This window comes from Hypomesus nipponensis, chromosome 8 (genome assembly GCF_054491055.1).
Source record: "Hypomesus nipponensis isolate SF chromosome 8, ASM5449105v1, whole genome shotgun sequence".
In the NCBI taxonomy this organism is placed as follows: Eukaryota; Metazoa; Chordata; class Actinopteri; order Osmeriformes; family Osmeridae; genus Hypomesus; species Hypomesus nipponensis.
In genome coordinates this window covers 2,136,458-2,157,500 of record NC_140368.1, presented here as the reverse complement: position 1 = coordinate 2,157,500, position 21,043 = coordinate 2,136,458, and the positions used below count along the sequence as shown (strand labels likewise).

General features: G+C 49.7%; 1 protein-coding gene across 6 annotated transcripts in view; it reads left to right on the top strand.

The window, feature by feature from the left end:
- The window catches only part of LOC146274693 (partitioning defective 3 homolog), a 267,396-nt gene that overhangs the window by 178,571 nt on the left and 67,782 nt on the right, over positions 1–21,043 (top strand). For all 6 annotated transcript variants that reach the window (XM_084702755.1, XM_084702750.1, XM_084702751.1 and 3 more), the window contains one exon: positions 14,791–14,919. In XM_084702755.1, coding sequence (XP_084558881.1) covers positions 14,791–14,919 — 129 coding nt within the window. The remainder of the gene's footprint in view (positions 1–14,790; positions 14,920–21,043) is intronic.

Genomic DNA, 21,043 nt, shown 5'->3' with positions numbered 1-21,043 from the left:
ACGCAACACACATTAGCCTCCGCCTTTTGCGAACAGGACAAGATCGGCTTTGGTCACGCACACACCCACACACTTACACACACTTATTACACGGCTGCAGAATGCCTCATTCACTTGAATGGGACTTCCCAACGTTCTGCGGTCAATTATTTTTCGATAACTGACCGTGCTATGTATAATTGACCGCTGTCAAGGAAAGTGGCCTTTTAGCCTCGGATTCACGTCTTTCGTAGCACTCCGCAAGTAGTCCGGTAACTTTTCAACCCCAGTGTACTCCGTTGCTTAGCGACGTCAGCTGATTTCAAGCCTAAAGAATGTTCAGCGTCTTTGGCGAACTATTTCTCTGCTGATCAACACTATGAATGGTAACAAATAAACTGAAAAAAGACACACTGTGTTAAGTTATTTTTGTTGGCAAGTAGCTGTGTAATAAGCGGGCGCAGAGGGGTTTTGTTTCGCCCTGAAGGGGTTTATTTTCCCGATAATGACCGGCGTTTTATACATTATCCCTTAACACAGACACATATTTTGCAAATACACACATACACACATCTCACACACACACACACACACACTCTCTCATACACACAACACAGACACATACTGTGCAAATACGCACAAACACACGTCTCTCACACAAAACACACGTAGCGTTCTGTTACAGTTTACCCAGAAACAGCAATTAGCTGCTCCCATAAGCAGGCGGTGACAGCTGCAGGAGTCCGTCTCCGTGGTAATTGTGCTGCTTGTGCGTGGGCTGCCTCGCATCCCATAATGTCCTGTTAGAGCTGTGTTGAAGGTGTACACCCAGCCGGGCTCTGCAGGCCCAGACAGACTCTTTCCATTAGGAGGAACTACAGGACCACACTACTGAGGGCAGGTAATGAGTCAACATCAACGTGACATCCCAGGTTCTGGTTGTAAAACGCCCCGTTACGATGGGGGGGGGATTAGCGCCGGGGCCGTATGGCTTTGTTGTGTTGCCTGCGGTCACGGGTGAGTAGCGACGTCGCCGACGACAACAGCAGCAGCATTTGACGTTTATGATGTTCTGGTGAACAATGAACAGCAGAGACGGTAACGGCTTGTTCCGCTGCGTCGCCCGCCGCATCAACGACTCCTCACCAGGTTTCTACCATTTATCTCTCTCTCGAGTGTGTTCCAGAGAGTGTTTCCTTGTGTTCCCTGTGGGTTCAGGTTGGTGAGCAGCAGGTCTGCAGCAGGTCTGCAGTAGGTCTGCAGTAGGTCTGCAGTGGGTCTACAGTGGGTCTGCAGTGGGTCTACAGCAGGTCTGCAGCAGGTCTACAGCAGGTCTACAGCAGGTCTGCAGCAGGTCTGCAGCAGGTCTACAGCAGGTCTACAGCAGGTCTACAGCAGGTCTGCAGGTCTACAACAGGTCTGCAGCAGGTCTGCAGCAGGTCTGCAGCAGGTCTGCAGCAGGTCTGCAGCAGGTCTGCAGCAGGTCTGCAACAGGTCTGCAGCAGGTCTGCAGCAGGTCTGCAGGTCTGCAGGAGGTCTGCAGGTCTGCAGCAGGTCTGTGGGTGGACACGATGCCCTTTTGCTGGTAAGAAGGTCCACGCAAATACGATTTTATTTTACAATCCTCCCAAAAATTGAAGCTCGATCGTGAAGATAAAGCAGTGAAAGAAAACCTGTTCTTTTTAATCTGGCTAAGTGTGTACCGAGGTTTCTGATGTTTGACTGTCACGGCATCTTGTTAAAGGAGAGCTTCTTACCCTGTCAGAAACCACTCATCTTTCCGCTTTGAAGGGGTCATTTAGGAGTGAGCCCAAACCACAGCCGCAGCAAAAAATATGCCAAATATTGTGTCCTTTCAGAGCGTGTGTGCGTGTGTGTGTGTGTGTGTGTGTGTGTGCAAATGTGTGCATGTGTGTAACAACCTTTTACTCTCCTGTCAATCATACTTCCTGGGAACAGCAGGGGGCCAGTCAAGAGACATGATTTACGAATTTGAGAAGCTTACAGCATCTGTCCTAATCCAGCCAAAACAATACAGTCTGCCCAAACAAAACGTATTTGGGGGAAGTTGAGAGTAAGTGCAGATTTGGGTTTGCGTGTCACGCGAGAGGGAAGCTTCTGTTTGGGGAGAGATGCTTTGTGGAGATAAACTGAGGTCTGTGAGTATCTGATTTGATTTGGAGTGGATGGAGGAGGGAGGGGGGGGCATCCACAGTATTCTTGTTTCTGTGCGTGCGTGTGTGTGTGTGTGTGTGTCAGAGAGAGTGTGTGAGAGAGAGAAAGTGTGTGTGTGTGTTAGACAGCATGTGAGTCTCAACATCACTCTCCCTCTCTCACCCTCAATATTACTTTCTCACTCTTTATCTCTCAGACTTTCACTCTCTCCCTCTATCTCACCATCACTCACTCTCTCCCTCTCTCTCACCGTCAATATTACTTTCTCACTCTGTATCTCTCTCTCTCCCTCTCTCTCTCTCTCTCTCTCTCTCTCTCTCTGCTGGTACCTAGACAGGAACCATCTAGTGTTTGTTAATGTTGTAACTCTAAATCCCCTCCGTAAACCCTGGCCTCCCTTCCTGATGAGTGTTCTCTCACACTTCTTCATACTTTGATTCCACTTTGCTGTTGTTTTTCAGTTCTGCGTCGATGCCTTTGATCAATCGGAGCGAAAGGCTCTTAAAGCACAGGGATTCCCAGAGGAGTTATAGAGTTATAGAGATATTGAGTTATAGAGATATAGAGTTATAGAGATATTGAAATTATGAGAACACAACAGAGCTTTATGGAGAATCTAAAAACACCAGTGATCTCATTTTGTTTGTTAAACATCACAAATGGAACACTAATGCACTCGGCAATGAGCCTTCTAAAAACACTGAAGTTAGTGGAAACCCTACGGTGTATTGTACTGGAAGGGGATACCAGGATTTCCCACAGAAAATGTGTTAGTTAAGGTGGCAGGCGTGTGTCGCTTAGGCGGGCGCCTTAACTGCAAAGTGCTGTGGGAAACCCTGGATATGCATGTAGGTGGGATTCGGGATTTGGCTGCAGAACACACTGGGTGAATCCATAGCAGGGGGGAGCTGTTATTCCGTGCTGTATGTGATATGTAAATGTGTGTACAGTCACACGATGGGGCTCATTGCTAGTCCTCTCAGTCCTCCAGGCTTAGCATGAAATGAAATGGAGTCCCAACTGGAAATGACCTTTCCTCATCTTCCAGTCATCCTTCACACCCTCATCCTGCACACCTTCCCTGTCGCCATGAGAGGAAGGCAAAAATAGCTTTTGAAATGGCGGTAATAATATCAATCAGTGTTGAATTACAGCTCTGATTTCCTTCAAAGCTGGCCAATTAAAGTCAAGGTCTTGCACGCGCCCAGTACAGTCAAGACACGGACATATGTTCAGCTTGTAAGGGTGAGATTCTCCCCCTCTCTCCTCTCCTCCCCTCCTCTCTCCTCTCCTCCTCTCTTCTCTCCTACCCTCCTCTCTCCTCTTCTCCTCTCCTCTCCTCCCCTTCTCTCCTCTTCTCCCCTCCTCTCCTCTCCTCCCCTACTCTCTTCTCCCCTCCTCTCCCCTTCTCCCCTCCTCTCCTCCCCTCCTCTCCTCTTCTCCTCTCCTCCCCTCCCCTCCTCTCCTCTTCTCCCCTCCTCTCTCCTCTTCTCCCATCCTCTTCTCTCCTCCCCTCCTCTCTCCTCCCCTCCTCTCTCCTCTTCTCCCATCCTCTCCTCTTCTCCCCTCCTCTCTTCTCTTCTCCCATCCTCTTCTCCCCTCCTCTCTCCTCTTCTCCCCTCCTCTCTCCTCTTCTCCCTTCCTCTTCTCTACTCCCCTCCTCTTCTCCTCTCCTCCCCTCCTCTCCTCTTCTCCCCTCCTCTCTCCTCTTCTCCCATCCTCTTCTCTCCTCCCCTCCTCTCTCCTCTTCTCCCCTCCTCTCTCCTCTTCTCCCATCCTCTCCTCTCCTCTTCTCCCCTCCTCTCTTCTCTTCTCCCATCCTCTTCTCCCCTCCTCTCTCCTCTTCTCCCCTCCTCTCTCCTCTTCTCCCATCCTCTTCTCTACTCCCCTCCTCTCCTCTTCTCCTCTCCTCCCCTCCTCTCCTCTTCTCCCCTCCTCTCTCCTCTTCTCCCCTCCTTTTCTCTTCTCCCCTCCTATCTTCTCTTCTCCCCTCCTATCTCCTCTTCTCCCCTCCTCTCTCCTCTTCTCCCCTCCTCTCTCCTCTTCTCCCCTCCTATCTTCTCTTCTCCCCTCCTCTCTCCTCTTCTCCCCTCCTCTCTCCTCTTCTCCCCTCCTATCTTCTCTTCTCCCCTCCTCTATCCTCTTCTCCCCTCCTCTCTCCTCTTCTCTCCTCCTCTCTCCCCCCCTCATTCCCTCCCTCATCAGCCTCTGATCTGTTTTCCTGTCAGGGTGTCGCAGACTCAAAGCGCCTTTTATGGGATTTACTCCCTGTTTGTCATGAAGGAGGCTTAATTGGGCTCTATGTGGCATATGACAGAAATGGAGAGAGTCAGATGGGGAAGAGAGAGGGGGAGGGGGGGAAGAGAGAGAGGGAGGGAGGGGGAAGAGAGAGAGGGAGGGAGGGGGAAGAGAGAGGGGGAGGGAGGGGGAAGAGAGAGATGGAGGGAGGGAGGGGGAAGAGAGAGGGGGAGGGAGGGGGAAGAGAGAGAGGGAGGGAGGGGGGGGAAGAGATAGGGGGAGGGAGGGGGAAGAGAGAGAGGGAGGGAGGGGGAAGAGAGAGGGGGAGGGGGGGGAAGAGAGAGGGGGAGGGAGGGGGAAGAGAGAGGGGGAGGGGAGGGGGGAAGAGAGAGAGGGAGGGAGGGAGGGGGGAGGGAGCAGAGGGAGCAGAGCAAGGGAAACACAACAGTCTCTTCTCCCCAGACTCATCCCTTCAGCAGTAGATCCCCCTCCTCAAGGCTGATCTTTCCTCCCAGATGATCCTGGTAGATCTCTCCTCTACCCTGTCAGCAGGCTGCCTGTCACCTTCCGCTCCCTGCCAGCTCCCTCTGTACACACTCACACACACACACACACACTCACACACACACACACACACACTCACACACACACACACACACACACACACACACTCACACACACCCACACACACACCCACACACACACACACACACACAGCATAGTCCAAGGCATGGGGTGTGTGTGCATGTGTGTGTCTTCTCTACGTACTCTCCCATACTTGACAATATGGCAGTAATCATGCATCATAATAGCTCTTCCCTGAGCTCTGTGACACGTCTCATCAGCAGTGATCCTGCACTGGGGAGGAAGCCTTTGGAAAATAGTTATAGTTTTAGAAAAGTTTGAATGTCATATATGTGTCTGTCTGGCAGTTTCTCACACCAGATAGATTCCATATGCATGTGTTGTTTTGCTGTGTGTGTGTGTGTGTGTGTGTGTGTGTGTGTGTGTGCGTGTGTGTGTGTGTGTGTGTGTATCCTAGCAGTTCTTGCCTGCTGTGTCTCAGTCTCAGGTAGTGGGGTTGCACTTGTCATCATTAAAGATGGATTCTGAGGTGAGCAAAGCTTACTGTTCTCTATCCCGCAGACTCTCTCTCTCTCTCTCTCTCTCTCTCTCTCACTCTCCCCTCCCTCCCTCCCTCCCTCCCTCCCTCCCTCCCTCCCTCCCTCCCTCCCTCCCTCCCTCCCTCCCTCCCTCCCTCCCTCCCTCCCTCCCTCCCTCCCTCCCTCCCTCCCTCCCTCCCTCCCTCCCTCCCTCCCTCCCTCCCTCCCTCCCTCCCTCCCTCCCTCCCTCCCTCCCACGGAGGTGTTTGTGAGGAAAGCTGAGCTCCATCTCCGTCTCTAAGATCAAAAAGGTCCATTAAGGATGTGTTTGAGGAGACTGAATCTAGGTCACATGCATCCGCCACCCAGCACCCCCAGAGCTAGTGCTGGTCGTCTGCACTCCCTCCTCTGTGTGTGTGTGTGTGGGGGGAGGGGGGTTAAGGAACCAGTGGGCTGAAACAAGCGAAGGATTGCAATTGTCCTTCATGTGAAGATTTCATATTGGACCACCCGGACATCCATTCTGTCCTGAATGCTGCTGGTCTGTTTACGGGATTTAATGAGCGGCTTTAATCATGACTGTCAGACAAACTGATTGGAGACGTTGCTCTGCTCTGCACGCACACACGCCCACACACAACGCCCCCCCCTCCCACACACACACACACATGCCCACCACCCCACACACCCCCACACACACGCCTACACACACCGCCCCCCACACACACACACACACCGCCCCCCCCACACACCCCCACACACACGCCTACACACACACCCCCACGCCCATGTTCTGTGATTTATAGGAAACATTAAAGGCAATCATGTCTCTGCTGCTCATCCCTAGGTGAGATATGGAATGCTGAATTCTTCTTGTGGTTCCAATACACACACACTTAAAATAAGAGATACACAAACCCTGGTGGTAAGCACACACACACACACACACACCTGCTGTGCCAGCCTCCCTGGAAGAAGGAGCTGGACTGGACCAGTGGTGGATAGAGATGGCAAAAGTACCCATAGCTGTAAAAGTACAGATACTCATGTAAAAAAAAAAGGACTGACCAGACATTTTTTGTTAAAATATTTTTTTTTATCTATAGAAATGTTATTTTCAAAACGTTTTTGGATTATTTATTTTTTTTACCTTTCTAAAACTTTTTTTAGAAAATGTTTTTTAAACCTTTAGAAACATTTATATTTTTTTTGTCAACATTTTTTAAATGTTGCTGGTTGCTGGTTTTTCTTGTTTCAAAAATGTTTTCAACCTTCCTAAATTTTGTAAAACTTTTTTTTCTAAATATTTGTTCAGACACAACACAACAACAAAAGTTTAACGTTTTCAAAACATTATTTTAAAAACTTTTTTCAAAAAACATTTTTTCACACACAGTGAAATGAGAGGATAGCACAGTAGAGTATATGTTGTGCGTGAAAGTACTGATACCAGAAAAATCTACCTAAATACAGTTACAAAGTATTTGTACATCTTTACTTCTCTGCTGGTGGAGATAAAGAGGTAACAGTGACTCTGTTTAGCACCACCCTCATCTGGCAGAACCAGCCTGCAGGCCATGCCTGGCTCTCCACAAGCTCTGACCTACACTGGCTGCTCTACTTTATTGGTTTTTAATTCCCTCCCTGCGGGGTTTGTAAGCAAGCAGGCTTTACCCTGAAGTCTCTCTCTTTATCCACTCTCTCGTCTGGCTCTCTACCTATCTCTCTCTATCTATCTCTCTGACTGTCTGTCTCTATCTGTCTCTGTCTGTTTGTCTCTTGTAGTGAGGCTACCAGGTTCTGGAAGGCTCTGTAGAGCTGCCTTGGTCAGTGTATTAACACCAGCTCTGAAAGAGTTGAACCAGCACTTCCTTTTCAGACAGCTCATGGACTCCCTGTTGTCACTTGACATTAACTGGATGTTCATTGTCCTATTCAGAAATGTGGTTTGTTGTGTCGTCGTAGCCCCATGTGTAAAAAGGGTGTGTGTGTGCTGGCCTATGGAGGATTTGTGGGGCTGAATAAGTGTGTATAGCTGTGTGTGCGCATCCGTGTGTGTTCAAGCTGATTTAGCAGGGAAAGGGCTGACTGACGTTAGGGTTAGGGTCTGGTGGATAATGAGATCCACGGAGACAGGAGGATCATCGTCAAGAGAGAGGGAGGGAGGGAGGTGGTGAGGGAGGGAGGGGGGAGGTGGGTAGGGAGGGGGAGGGAGGGAGAGAAGCTGTGGTGACGAGGGAACATCAGCTGTAGTAGTCCCCCTGCTCTCCACACCTGGCAGGTGCAGCAGGACCCTAGAGAGACGACCATCATCACAACCAGTCTGCTCGCTCACAACCAGAATTAACATGTTAATGATGGACGTGTCACATCTCTCTCCCTCGCTCTCTCTCCATCTATCTCTCTCTAACTCTTTCTCTCCCTCTCTCCATCTATCTTACCCTATCTCTCTAATGCTTTCTCTCTCCCTCTCTCCCTCTCTCTCCCTCTCTCTCCCCCTATCTCTCCCCATCTCTCTCTCCCTCTCTCACTTCCTCGTTCCCTCCCACCGAACCTCATTTTTGTGTCTCTTTTCTCCCCACCCCTGTCCTTCTGTATCTTTCCCAAACTGCCTCTCTCACAGCAGACAGAGATAACCTTTTCTCTAACAAGCTGTTCTCCAGATCTCCCGGTCGGTCCTGTGTGGGCGTGGGTCCAGGTAGCTCCTCGTCAATCTGGGAAGAAACATGTTTGGCACTCGACCTTATCTTCTGATTTTCCTGTTAAAAGTTTCTTTACCTGCTGGGAAACCAATTCAAGCTCCTCTTGATTCTTTTCCAGTTTTTCAGGCTTTATACATAAATTGGCATGAGAGAGGGAGAGGGGGGGGAAGAGAGTCAGAGTCTTTGGTAGAGACTTTGGCTGTGTAATTCATTTTCTCCCTGGCTGTAACAGAAACAGGCCTTCTCAGGCTCTGAGTCAGACGCCTATAGGGGGCCTCACCTGCCGAGATGTGGATTGACTTTCAGGTTGGCGGAGCGTAAACCAGAAGGATCTCTGTGCCCTTGAAATGATCCCCTCAAAGCTAACTCACATTCATACACATACTTTTTTCTTTTTTTTCTTGGTCTTTTTTAGTCTCCTGTCCATTCTGTTTGCAAGGTTAAAAAAATAATGCTCAACCTGTATTTTTGTTCATATAATTCTGGTTTTAGATGCGATGATTTAAGTTAACTGCTGGTCACCCATCCCATATAACACAGTTGCTTTGGGACCAAAGTCAGCTATCTTCCATTTGATCAAGACTCTTTTCTATGAAGGCCATATCTTCAGTGAGCAGGCCTGTACTGAACTCAGAGAGGAAATGTAAAAACATCATTATCTTCCTTCACATCTCTCCACAGTTTAAAAGGGATTGTAAACCATAATTATTTTAATTGAGGCTTTGCATAATTGAGTTATTTTCTGTTCTTTGGAGATGATGTTATTCCTGCTTTTCTGTTTCTGCCAGAAAGACTCAGTGTTTCTCTCTGATTGGCTCTGTCTCCTACACTGTCTGAACTGGTTTCTGATTGGCTCTGTCTCCTACACAGTCTGAACTGGTTTCTGATTGGCTCTGTCTCCTACACAGTCTGAACTGGTTTCTGATTGGCTCTGTCTCCTACACAGTCTGAACTGGTTTCTGATTGGCTCTGTCTCCTACACAGTCTGAACTGGTTTCTGATTGGCTCTGTCTCCTACACAGTCTGAACTGGTTTCTGATTGGCTCTGTCTCCTACACAGTCTGAACTGGTTTCTGATTGGCTCTGTCTCCTACACTGTCTGAACTGGTTTCTGATTGGCTCTGTCTCCTACACAGTCTGAACTGGTTTCTGATTGGCTCTGTCTCCTACACTGTCTGAACTGGTTTCTGATTGGCTCTGTCTCCTACACTGTCTGAACTGGTTTCTGATTGGCTCTGTCTCCTACACTGTCTGAACTGGTTTCTGATTGGCTCTGTCTCCTACACAGTCTGAACTGGTTTCTGATTGGCTCTGTCTCCTACACAGTCTGAACTGGTTTCTGATTGGCTCTGTCTCCTACACAGTCTGAACTGGTTTCTGATTGGCTCTGTCTCCTACACAGCCTGAACTGGTTTCTGATTGGCTCTGTCTCCTACACAGCCTGAACTGGTTTCTGATTGGCTCTGTCTCCTACACAGTCTGAACTGGTTTCTGATTGGCTCTGTCTCCTACACAGCCTGAACTGGTTTCTGATTGGCTCTGTCTCCTACACAGCCTGAACTGGTTTCTGATTGGCTCTGTCTCCTACACAGTCTGAACTGCTTTCTGATTGGCTCTGTCTCCTACACAGTCTGAACTGGTTTCTGATTGGCTCTGTCTCCTACACAGCCTGAACTGGTTTCTGATTGGCTCTGTCTCCTACACAGCCTGAACTGGTTTCTGATTGGCTCTGTCTCCTACACAGTCTGAACTGGTTTCTGATTGGCTCTGTCTCCTACACAGTCTGAACTGGTTTCTCTGTCTCCTACACAGTCTGAAATGGTTTCTGATTGGCTCTGTCTCCTACACAGTCTGAACTGGTTTCTCTGTCTCCTACACAGTCTGAACTGGTTTCTGATTGGCTCTGTCTCCTACACAGTCTGAACTGGTTTCTGATTGGCTCTGTCTCCTACACAGTCTGAACTGGTTTCTGATTGGCTCTGTCTCCTACACTGTCTGAACTGGTTTCTGATTGGCTCTGTCTCCTACACAGCCTGAACTGGTTTCTGATTGGCTCTGTCTCCTACACAGTCTGAACTGGTTTCTGATTGGCTCTGTCTCCTACACAGTCTGAACTGGTTTCTGATTGGCTCTGTCTCCTACACAGCCTGAACTGGTTTCTGATTGGCTCTGTCTCCTACACAGTCTGAACTGGTTTCTGATTGGCTCTGTCTCCTACACAGTCTGAACTGGTTTCTGATTGGCTCTGTCTCCTACACAGTCTGAACTGGTTGGCATGAGGCCTGAGTGTGTAACGGTTGACATGTGTGAAGGTCAGTCATTTACTGTGTTGTTTACAAGATGAGGAATGGTTGTGAGTTAACCCGTTGAGGTTGAACTGTGATTGATTGTACTCTTATCCATCTGATTAGTCCCTTGTGCTAGACGGTATATGTAGTGTAGATGTGTAAATCATGCAAGTCGGTTGAATAGATATTTCATAAAGCCTTCATTATGTCCCATTCCCAGTGCACTGAGGGCCGTTTATTGGGTACGGCAGGAGATGGGACCCAGCTCGTTAGGTCGTCCTGTCTCAGGTAAGAGTGATGGAAGAGTGATGCAGGGACACGGGCCTGTCTCAGGTAAGAGTGATGGAAGAGTGATGCAGGGACACGGGCCTGTTTTGACGGCAGATCAGAGACACTGAATGGGAACCTCCCAGAGGCTTGACTGGGGATCTTTCCTGGAGTTCAGCTGAAACATTGTTCACACGTGAAGGTTTACACTGCCTCCTTTTGTACTTGTTTGTACGCAATTAGCACTTTCATACATTCTTCCTCTAAGCGCCCTGTGTGTGTGCGTGCGTGTGTGTGTGTGTGTTCATCAGGTGCAGGTGTTGGTGTGTTCTCCAGTCACTGCTGTCCTGTTGGAGGGGTGACAGCTGACTGGACATGGCCCATTACACTGCACTGCTCTCTGGAGGAGGAGGAGGAGAGGCAGGGGGAGGAGGAGAGGCAGGAGGAGGAGGAGAGTCAGGGGGAGGAGAAGCAGGGGGAGGAGGAGAAGCAGGAGGAGGAGGAGAGGCAGGGGGAGGAGAAGCAGGGGGAGGAGAAGCAGGGGGAGGAGAAGCAGGGGGAGGAGGAGAGTCAGGGGAAGGTGAGGCAGGAGGAGGAGAGGCAGGAGGGGGAGAAGCAGGGGGAGGATAGGCAGGATGGGGAGAAGCAGGGGGAGGAGAAGCAGGGAGAGGAGGAGAAGCAGGGGGAGGAGGAGAGTCAGGGGGAGGTGAGGCAGGGAGAGGAGGAGAGTCAGGGGGAGGTGAGGCAGGAGGAGGAGAGGCAGGGAGAGGAGGAGAAGCAGGGGGAGGAGAGGCAGGGGGAGGAGGAGATGGAGGGAGAGGAGATAGAGGGAGAGAATGAGGAGAAGAGGACTCAGATGACTCAGACTACACATTGTTGCTTGTGGCTGCTGAGGCACTGTCTAGACATTTTTTGGCACAATGATGGAGTCACCTTTTCACCATGACTCAGCATTGTCAACAGGAGAACATGCGGTCATGCAACACACACTGCAGACTTCATGTTTTGTGCCTGAGAGTCATGTAACTACACAAACAGTCTGAGGATGGTTGTTTTTGGACTGATACAGTTTTGATACGGTTCCTCATTAAGAAGTGTCACATCAGTCTCAAGTTATGACCTCTGGCCATAGCAACACAACACACACCGCACCACGTTTACTCACGGCGTGTGTTAGGGTTGTAACTTCCAGATTGCAGATGTTAACTTTGAAGATATATTTAGGTGGTTGTGTGTGTGTGTGTGTGTGTATGTGTGTGTGTGTGTATGTGTGTGTGTGTGGTTGTTTACAGTTTCTTCTCTAATCCCGTGTCACGGTCCTGTCCCCGCTGGCTTAGGCTCTGAGCTGGGCGCTCTGCTAACCAGCTAGCGCCGTGCTGGTCGGCTGATAGCCCTGCTAATACCCACAGTTCCCCTCCTCTGCTCTGATGTGGGGCCCCTGGTAGGGCTCTCTTCTGGGCCCCTGGTAGGGCTCTCTTCTGGGGTCCTAGGCCTGGCTGGCCAGCCTCTAACACAGGCACCGGCCGCCCCGGGCCCTGGGAGAGAGCTTAATCCCTAATGTGATTCACCGTGACAAATCACCCTGCCTTACTGATGTTGATCCAAGAAGATGAGAGAAGTTTTTTTTTTTGCTGGTGTTACTCCCTCCTCTCTAGTGTGGAGAGTATGGAAAAGGTATGTTCCACATGAGGAAGGGAGGAAGAGGAGGAAGGTAAGGTAATTGTTTCTTGGTCCTCTCTCCTTTACACGTGGGAAGGAGGAAGAGGAGGAAGGGAAGGTGTTTCTCGAAGGGAGAGTTAATGAAAGTCCTTGAAGTGAGAAGAGTGAGGTGTCACCTGGCTCTGTGATAGATAGCGCTGCTCTTGTTATTAGTATTCCCACAGCAGCAGCTTCATGCCACACTAGGACCATTTGTTGATTAATTAATCAGGTAATGTATGCTATCTTTCTGACATAGTCTCCTGCCTCCTCTTGTCTTATTGGCTCTTACGTAACCATAGCAAAGGATCTGAAAAAGGCAGAGCTCCATTGTGGAGATTGCAGTTGGACTGCAGTAGCAGGCAGGCCATTTGCAGAGTGGTAAACGGGCTGCTTTAAATGTTAAGGGGAATAATAAACATGGTGGGGAAAAGAGGTTTCCCATTTCATGAATACATTCACCAAAGTGGCCCTAAGTCAATCCTGCCTGATGTCATTCTTTCGATTCCAGTTGAAAGTTTCCAAACTGTCCAATAAAGAGAGAGAGAGCAGTCAGGCTGGTGTGTAGTTTGATACCCGACTCCCCCCACAGTCGGCTAAAGAAATGAGATGTTTTTCTACAAATCCATGGTGGATTTTCATAATCGATGTTCATGTGTGCGATGCGTGAATATTGAGTTATCATATGAAAGATAAACAGTCGATGGAAATCCAATCCTTCTTTAGTGATTGTGTTTCCCCATGCGCCCAGTCTTGTGTAGTCACAGGCACACTGCTATTGCCTTGTCCAAACAATCCCATCAGCTATGTTTGCGTCCATTTATTGTCAGAATACCTCCACCCTCCAAAACCAAAACATTTTGAAGGAAAAAACATGAAAAAGGAAAACGCTCACAACATCGCAGCAGTTAGACAGTAAGCACGTGTAGTAACTTCACTCCTGTGGGTGTGTGTGTGTGTGTGGGTATGTGTGTGGGTATGTGTGTGGGTATGTGTGCTAATGTCTATATAAGGCCTTCAAACTGACCATGCTATGTACTTCCTGAATTCCTGGTCACTTCCTGTATCCTTCCACCAGCCGATTTCAGTTCCTTCACAGCTGGTACCATTATGTGAACGAGGGACAGGAAATGACATCTTAATGTGAAACCATCCTCCCCCCCCCCCCCACTGTGCTGTCACAGATATACATAAGAATATATATGTGTGGGTGTGAGAGTGAATGTCTGTTGCATGAATGCGGTGTCAGTGCGGTGTCAGTTTTTCAAAGTCGTCTCCTTCCCTCCCTGCATCCATCTCTCATCATTTTATCACACCTCTGAGTCAAGGACGGCAGTGGAGTCTTCAGTCATTTACACATCCAGGGGATGAAGCGGGGGAATTTAGCACTGTCAGCCCTGGTTATTCTCACTATCCTGTAGAAGCTGCCGGAGAGTTCCATCTCTGGGCTTCCCGTCCTGTCCCCCTCGTCGCCAGAACGTTCTAAAGTCTGCAGAGTTGCTGAGAAAAGTCACATGACGCCGGAGAAACTCTTTGTTGTTTAGCGCTTCCTTGCGGAGCTCCAGCGGAGTGTGCTTTCTCTACTTCAAGGCTAAATCACAAGCTGTCAGCTCGCTCGTCACCCTGAGGAAACCTTATCGTAGCACAGGGGGAAGCTCATCTGAGCTTTTTATATTTTTTTTATTATCACAGACGGTATCATCCTATTACTTTATCAGAATTTACTTTTGGAATGCGTTCGAGTTTAGTTCATGTCGGTTGTTTTGGCAGGTAGGGAAATCTCCAAGTTATTGACATTTCATTTGACATGGGATATAGTATAGGAAAGGATTGTTTTTCCTATTAGAGTCAAGTTATTCCTTGAAAAGAGAAGGCACTGTGCATCAGTCTCCTAAGCTGTCACACCTTTACAAAACACCCAAAAGATTGTGACAGGCTTTGACAGTTTAATTTTCTTCAGAATATTTCCACTAAGCTTCTTAGAAAAAAAGCGTCCAGAGAGAGATAGAGGACAGAAAGAAAGAGGGAGAGAGAGCAACAGAGAGGAGGGAGAGAGAGAGAGAGAGAGAGAGAGAGAGAGAGAGAGAGAGAGAGAGAGAGAGAGAGAGAGAGAGAGAGAGAGAGAGAGAGAGAGAGAGAGAGAGAGAGAGAGAGAGAGAGAGACAGAGAGGAGGGAGAGAGAGGGAAATGGAGAGAGAGGGAGTGAGAGAGAGGGGGGAGAGAGAGAGAGAGAGAGAGATGAAGTTATATTGAGAGAAGGAGGGAAACTGACCTGGGATGGGCCTAGTATGCATGAAGCCTGGGCCTTGATTTAATCCCCTTCCCCTCTTTGCCGCGCAGGTTTGGGAAGAACCGGAAGGATGAGCGTCCGGGGGACAAGATGGAGCGGAAGGGATCCAAGAAGTCCAAAAGCGAGGAGCCACTGGCGTCGGAGGGCCGGGAGCTGCAGATGAGGCTGGAGCAGGAGAGGTGAGGCCGTCCTGACACAGACTCAGTGAGACCGCGTGCTAACAGCCTCGGTGAGGCCGCGTGCTAACAGCCTCGGTGAGGCCGCGTGCTAACAGCCTCGGTGAGGCCGCGTGCTAACAGCCTCGGTGAGGCCGCGTGCTAACAGCCTCGGTGAGGCCGCGTGCTAACAGCCTCGGTGAGGCCGCGTGCTAACAGCCTCGGTGAGGCCGCGTGCTAACAGCCTCGGTGAGGCCGCGTGCTAACAGCCTCGGTGAGGCCGCGTGCTAACAGCCTCAGTGAGGCCGCGTGCTAACAGCCTCAGTGAGGCCGCGTGCTAACAGCCTCAGTGAGACCGCGTGCTAACAGCCTCAGCAGTTCAGCAGGGTAAACAGAACAGCACTAGCTGGAAAACGAGCAAACTAGCTAATTAACGAAATGGCGAGCGACGCTAAGGGAAGTTCTGGGAAAGCGTTCAGATGTCAATTTGTGAAAGGGCTGGACTTTTATAACGGTACATTAAATTGATCATTTATAGATTGTTTTTGCTTTGTGCCATTGAATGGACCTGACCTGCTAATGGCCCTAGTCGGTCTCTCGGGAATTGACTGATTGAATGGCTGGCTCATTATAATTGTAGAATCAATGTGGCCCGCCATTTTGCTTTTTGTTTGGCAGGAGCGGTTGTTAATCGCTCAGGAATTCACTGCCTGCCTGTGCTCAGTCCCTTGGTGTGTGGACTTCAAACCTCCTTGTGAATAGACGGACATGTTTATTTTGGTTCCGTGCGCCTCATTCTTCAGACACAAGGCCTGTTTAATTCACGCCAGTGAAGAAGACAATATCAGAGGCACGGTGAATGACTAGAATGCTCTGCTGGGTTTATTGTTCTGCTAAAAAGCCAAATGAACTCCGTTATCAAGCTGCTGTTGGGTAATGAAGGCTAATTGAAAAGCATCAATGGGCTTGATATTATTCTTCCCCATGCGGAGGGAGGAGAGGAGCTGTCGGAAGCACACAAGCCTCTCTACACAATAGCCTCCCCTTCAATGGAACATCTGGAGGCTTCAAAGAAACCCGGCCATCTTGACTGTCACGCACTGGGGTCTTCTTCACTGTGGATGCCTGTGTCGCTGGCTGACTGGCTGGCTGGCTAGCTGGCTGGCCCAGCACATTTCCTTGTCTTCCAGTAGAATGTCTTACAGACCCACAAAAAGAAGAAGCAAATGGCAGAGACAGACACACTGGGCTGTAGAAATCCAGTGTGGAACATCACATGCTGTCCACCTGTCACTCCTCTCTTCCTCACCCCCCCCCAAAGCCTCCCTCCCTCCCTCCCTCCTCTCTCTCTTGGCCTGGAGCCTGACACAGCAGCCTCCTCTCCCCTGTCGAGCTTGTCTTCGTTCTGCTCTTGTAAACCCAGAGACAGAGCTCCCATCAGAGAAACATCTCCCCCTCCCTTCCCCCTGGAACCCCTCCTAAATCCCATCACCCCCCCCCCCCCCCCCCCCGGTAATGGAAAGGGACCCCCCCCTTAGGGAAGCGGTCCCTGGTAATGATAAAGCAAGCCTCCTAGGGGGCCTAGGAGGGGGCCACAGCGCCCAGCCACAGACCCCCCTGCTGCCCCCTAGACGGCAGCCCGGTTCGGGAGAGAGCCGCAAACGGGAAATCCATTATCTCTGGAGCTGCTCTCACTGGCGTTGTTGTTTATCCCCCTCCTCCTCATCCCCCCTGCCCCTCCCAAGGGTGGATCTGTGGATCTGGTCGTCGCCGGCCTCGCTCAAAGGCAAACGGGCCCTGATTGATTACACGGGTACCATGGAGACAGGCACTTCAGCACGTAGTTATGAAATTATGGATTGAAAGGAGAAGAGGGGGGGGGTGGTTTGGCGAACACAGCTTGCCGCAGGAGTGATTTTGGGGACCTCGGGCTGGTCCTCTGTCCCTATGATCCACTCTCCCCCTCCGCTCCTCGCACCCCCACTCTAGGGACAACTGTCATTCATGTCACCCTCCCTCATTTTTGACAGGAGCTTTCAGCGGGTCTGAGTAACGGTGAAAAGGATACATTTTCACTGCTGCTGCGGCACTGCACAAGACTGAACAGGTTCACGAGTAGAGCTGAGAGGTTCTCACTGATGCTACAGCTGCCCAGTCCCTCTGCCCAGACCGCCCAAGACCACCCCAGACCAGGGTAGTGTGGTATCTGGTGTGTTACAGTGTGTTCAATCAAATCAAATCAAATGTATTTGTATAGCCCTTTTTACACGCAAGCATGTCACAGAGGGCTTCACATACGCCCATAGAACTAAAAAGCGAGGGAGAGAGGGAGAGAGGGAGGGGCAAAGAGAGAGGTGAAGCAGAAAACAAGGAACACAAGTAGACTAGACCAACCAGCCACTTTGAGCTTATTAGTAGTTGCATGATTGTTCCTTTACAATCCAAAAACAAAACGCTCCCAGCATTACTCATCAGGTTGTCTGCAATTAGACACCAGGTGTTCCTTGGCCCAGCTGCGCTAAGGAAATGCTGTTCATTATCTCTCCCCGTCTTTAGTCTTCTTCCAGAACAGTGATTGTGGCGCTAACTAATTATCCATATTGCTCCTCTTTATCAAGGCGTTTCAATCTCCTTCAGGCCCCTTGGTGACATATCTCTGTCTGTCTGCCGTCATTAGCATACAAGTTCAGACAAAATCTAAACCGTCTGATTGCGAAACAGATTATAATTTGTAATTATATTAATACATACAGCATGCTAATTATAGTTATTGCAAATAGTTTACTGTCCTGATTGTGATGAAGCGACACTTTTTCAGGGCAGGTGTCACAGTAGACCTAGCTTGCTAGTCAGTGTGCACTCTGTGCCTTTGATTTAGTTTGCGCTTTTGATTCGGGTCTGATACTTGGGTCCTCGTGTGCAGGTGCAAACACAACTAGCTTCCATGTAAAGAGGCAGAGAGAAGTCCTGGATATGCACTGTCTGAGTGAGACACGTTCTGTGTCATCCGCCCACGCACGCATGCATATTGAACAGGCCTCCTTTTTAAGGTTCTTTTTTCTTTCTTGTTTTTAAGTTAACTATCTGAGAGAAGACTTAGAATGAGAGAGTGCCGTCTGCTTCTTCTCCTCACCTCCTCCTCTCTCCCCGTCTTCTCACCCAAGGGTTGATTAAACATTGACAGCCATACGGAACAACAGAGTCCAGATTGAGAGTGTTGTCAGATAAACAGTGAGACTTATTCAGTGCCAAGGAAGGTGTGTGTGTGTGTGAGAGAGATAAAGTGTGTGTGTGTGTGTGTGTGGGGGGGGGGTGTAAGAGGAAGGGCCTGAGGCATGTCAGAGAGGCACCTTGCTGGAAGACCCAGTTCATTTGAACTCCACCAACATCTTTGATTCTTTTGCAACTTTCCTGCTTCTCATTAGCATATCGCTCCACTGTGGGTTGTGTCTGATGGGATCATTGCTGTGTGTTTATGGCTGGAATAATTGGCATCATTTTATTTATCCTCTCAGTTATTTCTTTGTGACACGTTTTTGGAACTGTGTCTTCTAACCAAACGCTGTAGTTATGAAAGCGAGAAAATAACATTGTTGTTGATTAAAATATATTGCAGACAGCCTTGGATAGTTTTCAGTCAAACTACTTTCCAACAAAGTTTGTGTAAAGGTTGATGTCTGAGCGTGGATCCGCTCGTACCTGATGAGAGTGCTTTACGAGATTATGTTCTTTAGAGGAACCGGAGAGAAGAGAAACTTCAGAAGGAGAAACTTGTGTCTGGACTGCTTGAAGACATCAGTTGGTCTCTAATGACTACTTTACCCATAAGCGAGGAGAGAGAGGGGGTAAAGAGAGGGCAGTTAGGATTGGTTAGAGAGAGAGCAGAGGTTTGGGAGAGAGCAGAGAGGCGATGTTAGGGAGAGAGGAGAGATGTTAGGGAGAGGAGAGAGCAGAGAGGAGAGGTTAGGGAGAGGAGAGAGGAGAGGTTAGGGAGAGGAGAGGTTAGGGAGAGCAGAGAGGAGAGGTTAGGGAGAGGAGAGGTTAGGGAGAGGAGAGAGCAGAGAGGAGAGGTTAGGGAGAGGAGAGGTTAGGGAGAGCAGAGAGCAGAGAGGAGAGGTTAGGGAGAGGAGAGGTTAGGGAGAGCAGAGAGCAGAGAGGAGAGGTTAGGGAGAGGAGAGGTTAGGGAGAGGAGAGGTTAGGGAGAGCAGAGAGCAGAGAGGAGATGTAAGGGAGAGGAGAGAGCAGAGGTAAAGCGAGGGGAGAGAGGAGAGGTAAGAGAAGGAGAGAGAGCAGAATGACAGGGGCTCCAGTGATAATATTGTCCTTGCAAGCTGGACTTTCCCTGGTGTACAACATACTGCACCATTACTCCTGGAATGAATTAGGGTGTGTGCGTGCGCGTGAAGGCTGGATTTGAATGTGTGTGTATGTGTTTCATTATGAGAGTATTTCTGTGTGTGATTTCCCATGTGTGTCTGTGAGTGTGGGAGCCGGTGTCGCTAGTCTAGCCACAGCCATTAGCTCATCTAAAATGCCAATATTGCTTCTTTATGAATTTGATTAGACCATCAAATGCCTGCGGAGGTTTTGGTCCCGGTGGGTTTCCCCGAACCTGCCCTCCTCTGACAGCTCTCTGGGCTGTTACTGGCAAACATCTGACATCAGATTTGGCAAAGGCCAAAAGCAGAGTGTGCTGGGAATCAGTCTTGTGTTTACTTTGTCCCAGCGTGCAAGTCCTCACAAGGAAGATATCTTTCTATTTACTGTTGGTGCATATGCCAACACACTGTCTTGAGAGGTTTATAGATGAGCGCATGTGGAACATCATACGAACACAATCGCATCAAAAACTCATTTTGCCTCTAATGCCAGGGTAAGTAGGATTTCTCATGGACAAAAAATAAACAAGCCGGTCTTTGGATGTGTTATGAATTGGGTTATTTTGGCATTGAGAAATGGTGATTGTTTGAAATGGGATTACTATTATTAAAATCTACGGACTCGCGAGGGCTGTCTAGGTACTGCAGTTTAGATCCCCAGCTCGGTTACCCATGGCAACGCTGTCAATCATCTCTGAAGGACAGCAGGCTGGAGGTCAGTGGTCAGATATGACCTGAGGTAACGAGGAAACAAGGGAGTCCCACAGATTGGGTGGCTGTGTGTGTCGGACCGGAGGGCTAGCACATCTGGAACCAGTAACCAGTCTGGTTGGCTGTGGCTGCCAGGGTCACCCAGAGAGATGTCATCCTTCCCCCCCCAACACACACACACACACACACATCCAGATGCCTGTCTGTGTCTTGTTATCCACGCTACACAGAACAAGCATTCACAGAAATCCGTCCGGCAGGATAGACCCTGAAAGGAGCTTGTTGTGTGGAAGTGGTCCAGGGGGGGGCTGGGAGGGGCTGGGCCCATCAGAGGAGTGTCTCGTTAGCAGGACCCCCCGGGGGAGACATCCTCAGAGCCGTCCCAGGACCCCCCGTGTCCCATGGAAGCCAGCCCAGCAGATCCCCCTGTTGGGCCTGTGCTCCCAGCCCAGCAGATCCCCCTGTTGGGCCTGTGCTCCCAGCCCAGCAGATCCCCCTGTTGGGCCTGTGCTCCCAGCCCAGCAGATCCCCCTGTTGGGCCTGTGCTCCCGACCCAGCAGATCCCCCTGTTGGGCCTGTGCTCCCGACCCAGCAGATCCCCCTGTTGGGCCTGTGCTCCCGACCTTTCTCAGCTCAGACTCTGGAAGAACCTTCACAGACGCTACGGGCAGGCAGTGACACCCCTCGGTGCCCTGGTAGACCTGCTCGAGCAGAGAAGGAGAGTGTCAGCTGAGGTCTTGGTTTGGCTCCGGAGGGGGGGGAGAGTGAGTTTGCGTCCGTGAGTCCATGAACCTCTTTAACGTTTGAGGAGTTGTCTGTCGGCGCTCAGCAACAAAGTTTCCTAACCCTAACCCCCTCCCTCCCTAGTCGATAGCTCAAGTGGCCTATTTCAAAAGAGGAGGCTTCTTCCTCTGCAACTCAATGATCCCATTGATGTCTGTTAGCCAGCCCAAATAACAGGATGAAATATTGAGTTACTGTAGAGCATCTCTGACCTTTAACTCCTCCACAGCACAAACATTCCCCTCGCTCTGACTCCAGTATATATATATATATAT